This window comes from Neolamprologus multifasciatus, chromosome 9, assembly GCF_963576455.1.
Source record: "Neolamprologus multifasciatus chromosome 9, fNeoMul1.2, whole genome shotgun sequence".
NCBI classification, from domain to species: Eukaryota; Metazoa; Chordata; class Actinopteri; order Cichliformes; family Cichlidae; genus Neolamprologus; species Neolamprologus multifasciatus.
Genome location: NC_140447.1, coordinates 15,693,725 through 15,703,289, shown reverse-complemented (window position 1 = coordinate 15,703,289; position 9,565 = coordinate 15,693,725). Strand labels below are relative to the sequence as shown.

The following is a 9,565-nucleotide window of genomic DNA, read 5'->3' as shown; positions in this document are numbered from 1 at the left end:
TTCTTCTTCTTCTTCCATAGATGCACACAATAAAAACATGGGCTACATTAATCCGCAGGGTAATTTCACGCGATTTGGTCGGGCACCGAGGAGAGTAACCATTGATTGCTGTAATAGTCCTGCATCAGTATAGCGAGATCCAATGGAGAGAGAGAGGAGGGGAAGGGGGGGGGGGGGATTGAGGGGAATTAACTCTACGAGGTTGTGTGTGTGAAAGCAGTTTGATGAAGTGGTTTGTTACTTCATTAATGACAAAGGGGACTCGCTTCCATCGAGACGGCATTACAGATGTTAAGACCAATTTAGCGCCTTTAAAGGGTTTTAAAGGAAGTTTTGTGACGGGCCCCCCAAGATAAAGTGGGCGATCTAATTGAAAACCCCTCTCCTTTGTCGCGCGTTTCACATGTTGGGGATTAAGCTCATGAATATATGGTCAGTATTTTGTCAACTCCACTGAAGAGGATAGACGCACGCAGCGCACCGGATTAAACACCTCGTGGATTTTGGCTTTCTGCAGGTGGAGCTGCATCTCGATAGATTCCTCTTCTTTGTTTCAGCTGGCCTGCAGGCATGAGTGAACACCAGGCAACCTGTGAGTGAAGCTGGCTGGATATTTGTTTTACATTCCAGCATTGCTCTCTAATGGCACCGCTGGCATACATTTAAAATAAATAAATAAATATTCAATTTAAGACAGAAAGCGTATTTTTTTTCCATAACACTTTTTATTAATAGTTCTATAATATTCTATTTCGCATTATTTAATTTTCCTGGTTTTAGGCCTATGTGAGTCCTAAAGGAATCTGAAATAATAAACGATAACAAATTTTACCAATGTAATTTATTCAAATTAGTTATATTAAACCAGGAAACGTACAATCACTTAATAATTATAAGAAAAAACAAAAACAAAAAGCGTCCTTCACTCATTTCCTTAAGGGGGGTAGGGAGGGTGACATAAATAATTATCTAAAAACCTAATAATTGATAAACACGGGTGGAATTCTACACAGGGCGACATTCATTACACACTACACCGAGTGCAAAGGATCAAAACACGGTCTCTTGAAATATACACGACCTTGTTTTGAATTTTTTTTTTTTTTTTACTTTTCCACCTCCTCTTTTTTTTTTTTAAACACAATATGTACAGTTTTCTCTCACACAGTCAGGTCATTAAAGAAACACCAGATCTCAACGCTGCTCGCGTGCCCTGCAGTCACACTCAGCGGAAATGCCACCGCTGCGATAATCAGACAGGGAGGAGAAAAATTGCAGTAAATTTACAGAAATCTCGCGCTGACGTGGACTCAAACCACCTTAAATCACACTGAACTGATACAGGGATTTAAAAATATAGGCCTATATATATTTATATATATATATACGTATATATGACGGCTGAGTGTGACGGTCGGGTAGGCGAGCAGTGGAGAGGAGTCAGGCTTGTAGAAGAGAAGGCTATGGAAGGTCTATGGACAGTTTTCCTTTGGTTCAGGGTGGACCTCCTCCAACACGCCTTTGTCATAGATGCAGACCTGCTCAGCCCACATCAATGCATACAGATTAAGCAGTGTTAATGTCGAGCACTCGCCGTTGTCCACATTTGAAGTAGCACAAGATTTCTTTCTAGAAGTCTGGGTTCCCCTGCGGTTCTTCAGCTCTCACAGCGCGCGCGTGCATGTGTGTGTGTGTGTGTGTATGTGTGGAAGATGACAGACTCTTAAGTAAAAATCAGCCTGAAGATGGTCGGTTAAAAAAAGGAAGGAAAAAGGTGGTTTTAAAATAATTGAATGCAGAGAAAGAATTAGAAAAATGCACAGAAACCGTGGATTAAAAATGGCCTTTTGGTGTCACCCACATTTATTAAAAACAATTAGATTAAAATGGATTACAATAAGTGGAAACAGTTTTAATCTAGTTAAATTGTATTTAATATTTAAATAACGTAAAGGCCTCTGGAATGTCGCAAAAGTGAAGTAGAAATACTCAAAATATTTGTACTTACGTACATTATTTTAGTAAATATACTTCCACCTTCCTCCAATGGTGATTTATTTATTTTATTTATTAATTTAATTGTATTTTTTATGTATTTGGTAGTTAGACTTTGTAAGTCACGTTCATGTATACTATAAATGAATCAAGAAATATTTAAAAGACTTCTGTTAGACTGTGTCTTAAAATATCCAAATGTAGAAACATTTTAAAAAGTTAAATATGTAATTTAGTGGACTGTCTGTCAGGGAAGTGTGTGTATGGAGTGTAAAGCAATGTAATAATAACTGCAATTACCACGCACACACACACACACACACCTTTGTAAAACCAGTGCTCCTTTAAATTTGGTCGTGCTATTTTTGGGGGTGGGGAAACATGAGGTAACAGGGATGGCTAAACATGGGGAGGGGGGGAGGCAACAGGACTTCAGCTTCCAGAGGTACAAATGGGGTATTTGGAGGAGTTTTGAGTGGGTGGGGTGTCGTGGGATGGGACATAAGCCCAGGACGGGGAGGTCTAGAGCTGGTGTTGAGTGTTCAGCACACCTCCTTCCCTGTGGCTCCGGTGGGCAGGATGTTTAGCTGGGTGAGCTGAGCTGAGTGTTCCTTGGCCTTGAGGCGCAGCGCGGCGATACTCGAGGCTCTGCGGTCCGCTGCGGCTGAAGAAGTAGTAGTGGAGGAAGATGAGGAAGGGTCAGGGAGGACGGGCCCCGTGTGGGAGGGGTTCTCTACAGGAGGTGCGGGCTGACGGAGGAGAGCTGCAGCGGTGGAAGCACTGGTCAGAGGACCCATACTGGAGAAGAGCCTGAAAGAAGAACAAAATGCAGAAATCTATATATATTATTTGAAATTAAAACCATATTCAAGTTTAATTTATGCATTTCACTCTCTTTGCTTCCTAGATCAGAGTGCAGGATGACCCAAAATCCTGTCAGAGTTATGGCGTACGAAGAGGAACAGCATTGCCTGCTCATTAGAATTCTCAAACCTCCTCCTTGGAAAGATTTATGTCATGTATTCCATGCTGACTTCTTTTATATTAAAGCTAAATGGAAAGCATAATGGTGTATAATGGAGAAGGTAACTGTGGCATATGGAGAGTATCGTGTCACCCCTCCTCACAGCTTGTCTTGCACAATCACACTTTCTGTTAATTTATTAAGGTGTTTGACAGAGTGATTACATGCCACTGTGAATGGTTAACAGTATAACATATTTGTAATCAGACAATGAGATAAACAGTGAGGGAGTGTGACTGAGGATTAGTGTAAACATCACTCATTAGAGTTGCTGGCAGTTTATTTTAAGCTGTAATCCTGCTCTGCATTTTCTGTCTGTGTCTGCCTCTAAAATTGTTGTCATTTACTGTAAAACACAGGAATAAACATGACAGTCAATTTTTTATTGGAGGACCAAAGTCCAACGGGAGATGTGTTGTCCAAAGAATTATCATTCATTAGATCCAAGGGAAGTCTGTCGATCGGTGCAGCTTACCTGCCAAAAGTGGGTCCAATAAAGGCAGGGTGGCGAAACATGGCAGCTGTGCCCAGGAAGGTGCCCAGGCCGAGTGGGGCAGCCAAGGGTGGGCCAGAGCCGTTGTGAGGCGGTGGAGCCAAGCCTGGGAAGGCTGCAGCTGCAGCTGCAGCAGCCGTCCATGCAGACTCCAGAGCTGGATGTGGGTGAGGAGGGAAGGGTCCTCCCTCTAGGTAGTGGCTGAGAGGATGGCCCGCTGCAAGAGGGCCTGGAAATGGCAGGCCTGACGGGTGGGCCTGCACCCCGGCCTTCTCACGTTTCCTCCACTTGGCCCTTCGGTTCTGAAACCACACCTGAGGGGAGAAAAAGATGAGAAACACATTAGTATTACGAGCAAGATGGCAGATACAACACAAAATGATATTACTTTTACACTAATAAGTGATAAAGGTGAAAAGAAAGAGCAAATTTCCTACATAGAGGCAAGAGAGGGGTCTGCTCAAAGCTAGACTTAGTTGTAACCCAGGTTAAAATTAGATCTATAACTCTCTATCCTGCTTACTTCACAGCAATGTCGCACTCTAATTAACATAATCTCTATTGAATGTTGTGTCAGTGTAGTCTAATAGTTGTCTAGTTCAGGTGGTGGCCAACAGGCGGAAAGTCACCGGTAATTACATGCAAGGTAAACCCCGCCGCTCACGGTCCCTTAAATCTACTTTCTGTCTAATTAAACCCTCCTCCCTGTAGACGGGCTTCGGGTGGGGAGAGATAATTAAGAGCGGTGTTAACAAAAGATCCAGAAAATTACCGCTGAACTGGCTCCAATAACAATTAATGCGCTTTAAATTAAATTCTTAAGAGACGTCGAACGAGTGACTTCCATCCAAGAGACTATTTAACTTTCCCACGCATCCACTGTTGCCCAGTTTGCACTGCAGAAGCACGGGACTCTCACAATGAGCAAAATGTCAACATGTGGAAAGTGACTGAACAGAGCAGGGGCTTGAGCGACAGGCACTGCGCGCACACACACACACACATTATTCCCAGAGGGCTGTTTAGCATTACACAGCCCCTCGGGAATTTATGAGTTTTTATCACCTCCTGATGGCGCCCGTTAAGTGATTTGTTCACCTACGGCCCCTAAAGAGACATCTGTTGTTTTACCTTCGGCAATAACATCTCGGAGCTTCCACCGTGTTTGAACTGTCTCTCTGGTTATGAGCCCGGGCTTTCGACATGCAAGCCACGCTTTCAGTGCAAAGCGAAGGAGAGAGGGAGGGGGGGGGGGGGGGGGGCATGGACGGATGGATGGATGGAGAGAGAGTGGGATTGGGGGGTTGTTGGTGGTGGAGGGGTGAGGGGGAGCAAACACCTTTAATGGTCTCTCATTCGCTCCCAAGTGCAAAGCATCGGATCAATGCAGGTCTATTGCAATCACATAATGGGAAATCAAATAGCATTATCCCTCCCCTTTCTCTCCCTCCCCTCCCTCCTCCTCCTCTCTCTCTCTTTCATTCTTTTTTTCTTTTTTGCACACGCACACACACACACACCTCGGCCTCGCCCCCTATCTGTCCCCTCTGATGGGAATTCAAACACCATCTCATCCCGGGAATACAGACAGTGTTTGCTCCTGCACTAAGTATGCTTTTTATGAATCGCCGGCCTCGGCTTAATAGCCACTAAAACGTCCCCCGTTCGCGTGTAATAACATTCAATAACAGGAAGGACCATCCCCGCGCAGCGACTGGGGCCATTTAACACATTTTACTGTAATAAATTATTGCCTCAAATTGGCCGGTAATCGTTGATCCTCAATCAGTGACGCATATCACCGGTTATTATCCAGCGCTGCATATCGGAGACATTTTATAGAGGACAGATAAAACATTAGAGGATGCTGCTTTTCCTTTTCTCCCCTCCACCCCTCCCCTTATATTTGATTTACAAGTCAAGCTTCTCTTTTTTTTAGATAAAAGATAAACACGGAGCCACTTACTTGAACGCGGGCTTCGGTGAGATCCAGGCGCATTGCGAGCTCTTCTCTAAAAAATGAAATAAAAAAGAATAACAAAGACAGAAAGAGGAAGGGAGAAAAAGCAGAGAGACAGTAAGAAAAGATTCAAGGTTACAGGCCACCATTTGGAAGCAACGCAGAATTGCTGTTTTGTCCCCTCCTGTTGTTCACTGTCAACAATAGACGACCAAAAATAGGCTGGATTTTTTTCCCTCTCTTCCCCGACATGAACTGCAGAAAGACGCCATAGCCATATTCTATTTTCCCTGTCACGGATGGAAAGAAATAGGCCTAGTGATTGTTAGATTTTCCTTAGCCAAGGCCTGTCACCGTAACAACATAATGGTTGAAATAATGACATCTAAACTAGCCTGCCACAAAGCAATTGACGCTCCCTTCAGCTATACACAAGATGAGCTCGCGGTTCAAATTAGACCCACGAGTCGCCTTAAAGTAGATCGACTGAAAAATAAAATAAAAATATATATGAATAATCCCAAATGGGAAAATTGGAAAAATTAATTTTGCGTGATGTTTCAGAAGAAAAGTCAGAAGTGTCAATTTAACAGAAAATGAATGAGATTTATTATTATTATTTGGTTATTTTATTTGGTTTTGGTTCAAACTACTAAAAAAAATTCCTGGATAACATAATTTTAACAAAATGTATAAAATATCAGCTTGTAAAGCTCTGGATTTCTTTCAGTGTGTGTGTATGTGTAGGAACAACGCGTGTGTACACCTGCCCTTGGGCTTGAGGTTAGGCCCTGACTTTGAGCACGCAGTATCATGTCCAGCAGGTAACCTGAGCTGCTCCACTTAATTATTCCTCCACGCAGGAACACCGCTGCCATATGTAGAAGCAGGCACTGGGTTTCTTTCTTTCTTTTTTTTTTAATAAGGGGGTCTCCCCGTTAGCAATTGCAGGCCCATTGTGCTCAGTTATTTAAAGCACGGATTTAGTGTGGGGCATTTTATGAGCTGTGATCGGCGCAGTGTCCTGTTACACACGCGTGGAATTACTGGGACTGTTTCTGAAAAATTTTTATGGGCTAGGGGAAGTGTTTATTTAAAAATAAATGCAATTAATTATCGCCTTCAGTTATGGAAGTATGAAGGAACATATGGCTCGTTTAAGGTTTAAGCGTGTTCATTTAACTCTTAGCTATAATAATAATAATAATAATAATAATAATAATAATAATAATAATAATAATAATAATAATAATAATAATAATGTAGGGCAACGCAGTTATATATATTTTACATGGAAATTAAAATTCAATTAATAGGCCTACAATCCTCGCTTTTTAATTCGTTAAGGAGTGATGCAGTATAACTGAAAATAACAAACTGTATTTTTTTAAGTTAAAATTTTACAATAAAAAACAACATTTTTTCCAAACACTTCTTGTTTTTTTTGTTTTTGTTTTTCTTTTCTTTTTTCTTTTCTCTCACCTGGTGAAGACATCGGGGTAGTGCGTCTTCTGGAAAGCTCTCTCCAGCTCCTCCAGCTGGTAACTGGTGAAGGTAGTCCTGTATCTTCTCTGCTTCCGTTTCAGCATCCCTTCCTCCGAGTCACTGCCCGCCGACAGACACACGCTGTCTTCCCCGTCCCTCACGTCCCCATCCCCGGCGTTCAAGCTCTCCCTCTCCTCGTCCTTCGGGGATAGCGCCACCGCGTCCCCGCAGCCCTCTTCCTCCTTCCCCGCGTCCTCCTCGAACTTCAGCGGACCGAGCTCCACCAGTCCCATGCTGCCGTCCTCCGAGGCCTCTCCGGGGCTCTGGTCACCCTCTCCCCGGCTCAGCGACGCGTTCTCTCGGTAGGACTTGCTACGGCTGATGCTCACCTGTGGCGCCTGGCTGATTTTGAGGCTTTCGCTAGCTTGCTCCAGCAGGAGCCTTTCCCTCTCCAGCTTCTCTGCGTGCTCATGGAGATACTTCCCCCCAGGTCCGTACAGCCGGCGGAGCTTTGGAGGCAGGTGCATGTCAGCGCTGAGAGAGATTGGCTCTTTAGTTGGCCCTGAGAGAGAAGCGTGTGAAGGATGTCAAAAATAATGAACAGGCACTTCAATTTTCTTCAAAGCTAAAATAAAATGTAATATTTTCACCGGCGTTTAAAATGACCTGCTTAGTCGTGGAAACACTTTAATTAACCAAAGAGAGATTCTTGGGGCTATAATGGGCTCACCTACAAGCTTCATTAGAGAAACTCCTGCTGAAGCGTTACTCACATACTTTAGGGCTAAATTAGTTTGCTTTGTTACCAATTCACCCCTCCTTACAAAACTGCCAAATAACCGATGTAAATTATCATTCCAATTTTCCCTTTAAAATAAACTCACCGTCGGCGGTCCTGTCGAGCTCCACTCTGCCGGGCAGACCCGTCAAACTTTGAGCCCCTATCAGTCTGACCTTACAGGGACTCCTGCGGCCCAGAATGCTGTCTATGCAGTAAGAGGAGAGCAGTGTCGGGGATTTACTGCTCTTCCTCTCGCCCCGGTCGTGGATATCTTCCTCAAACTGACCGCTCATGTCGACGCTTCGGTTTGTCTTTCGGTAACGCCTGTCAGTCTCCCTCTCTCTCCCTCTCTCCCCTTCCTCTCTCTCGGGGTCGTCTTCTTTTTTTCTTCGGCTCCTCTCAGGCCGGCTCGTCTGTTTACCGGGACCGCTCACTCCTCCCTCCTTCTCCTCTCTCCCCTCTGTCACTCCTGTGTCACACTCTCAGCTAATGACAGACAGCGGTTTGGCTGCCTCGCGCCGCGCTCCGGGTCTGCCAGGCGCTTCTCCGCTCCGCGCGCTCGCTCAGCATAGGCTACGTGTGGGCTGTTGCTGCGCTCTTGATTGGCTGGTGTGTGTATGTGGGGAGAGAAACAGCGCGCAGCTGCTTTATATATTTTACATTAAAGTTAATTTGAGGGAGAGGCGGCAAAACCCGACATGGACTTCCCATTCCTCCGCGGAACGGACTCAAGCGGATGGAGCAGCAAAATCCAAAGAAACTAAAAAAACAACAACAAAAAAATAACGACTTCTCCTGCTCGTTGGTGTAAAATGTCTCCAACACCTTTACTTACTCTAATTTATTAGCGATATAGCCTCATTTAATAAAGCAATGGGGTGCTGACAGGCTAACAAGTGTAACAATGTCATTAGCACAATGACTTTGGAGGAAAGTACCACACATAAGGCTACAAAGCACAATTTCACAGCTTTTTTTTCCCTTTCCCAGGTTACAAGCCATTACATTTCAAAATAAAAGCACACGCGTAAACGATAAAAATAATAATAGCTGACTTTTAAGTTGATGTTGCTGGCTTACTGGTGCTAGCTAACCGGGTATCTGAATAAAACAGAGTTGGGGCATATCAGCTTTTTTGGGGAAAAGGCCCACTAACAGCTAGCCTACTTGCCATGTACATTGTATATATAAAATATGGTATTAGCAGTATAATTTAAAATACTAGTAATGTCCATAATGACGAGGATATTTACATTTTTTATTAGTAATTTTATAACATAACGATAACAGTAAAAATTGTATAATAATAATAATAATAATAATAATAATAATAATAATAAGGAATAGGCTTTTGTCTTCTTTGATCATTTCCATGGTCTTTATTATTACTTTTCTACTATAATGATAACTATAACATTTTAGGCTATTTCTACATTAGTTTTAAGCTCATGGCTAATCCTTGTGCCAACATGCAAAAAAAAAAAAAACGAAAACAAAAATCTGGCGCGGAGTTTGTGTTTAACCACTGCACCTGCGTGAGCCATGTCACAGACTGAGTCACATAGAAGCCAAAAGATCAACACAGAGATCAGAATTTTGTAGCTTTTAAAAACAAAAGTTTATTTTGACAGGAGTATAAGCATTAATGCATGCATCTAATTAGGCTATCTATCTATCTATCTATCTATCTATCTATCTATCTATCTATCTATCTATCTATCTATCTATGTCTTACTTTCTGTCTCTCTTCAATTGCCTGCTCTCTGCTGGAGTTGGGGATTGACTTAAAAAGTGAGGGTGGCGCGCGGTGATGAGACGCCGCACGGG

The 9,565-nt window shown here is 43.2% G+C and overlaps 1 protein-coding gene across 1 annotated transcript; it reads right to left on the bottom strand.

The window, feature by feature from the left end:
- Positions 1 to 705: 705 nt before the first annotated feature.
- On the bottom strand, positions 706 to 8,371 carry arxa (aristaless related homeobox a). Its single transcript, XM_085172229.1, has 5 exons — positions 7,842 to 8,371; positions 6,955 to 7,519; positions 5,479 to 5,524; positions 3,495 to 3,826; positions 706 to 2,805 (listed from the first exon to the last, which is right to left on the bottom strand). The coding sequence occupies exons 1-5, from the start codon at positions 8,029 to 8,031 to the stop codon at positions 2,538 to 2,540; spliced, it is 1,401 nt and encodes a 466-aa protein (XP_085028355.1). The 5' UTR covers positions 8,032 to 8,371; the 3' UTR covers positions 706 to 2,537.
- Between the last annotated feature and the right edge of the window lie 1,194 nt (positions 8,372 to 9,565).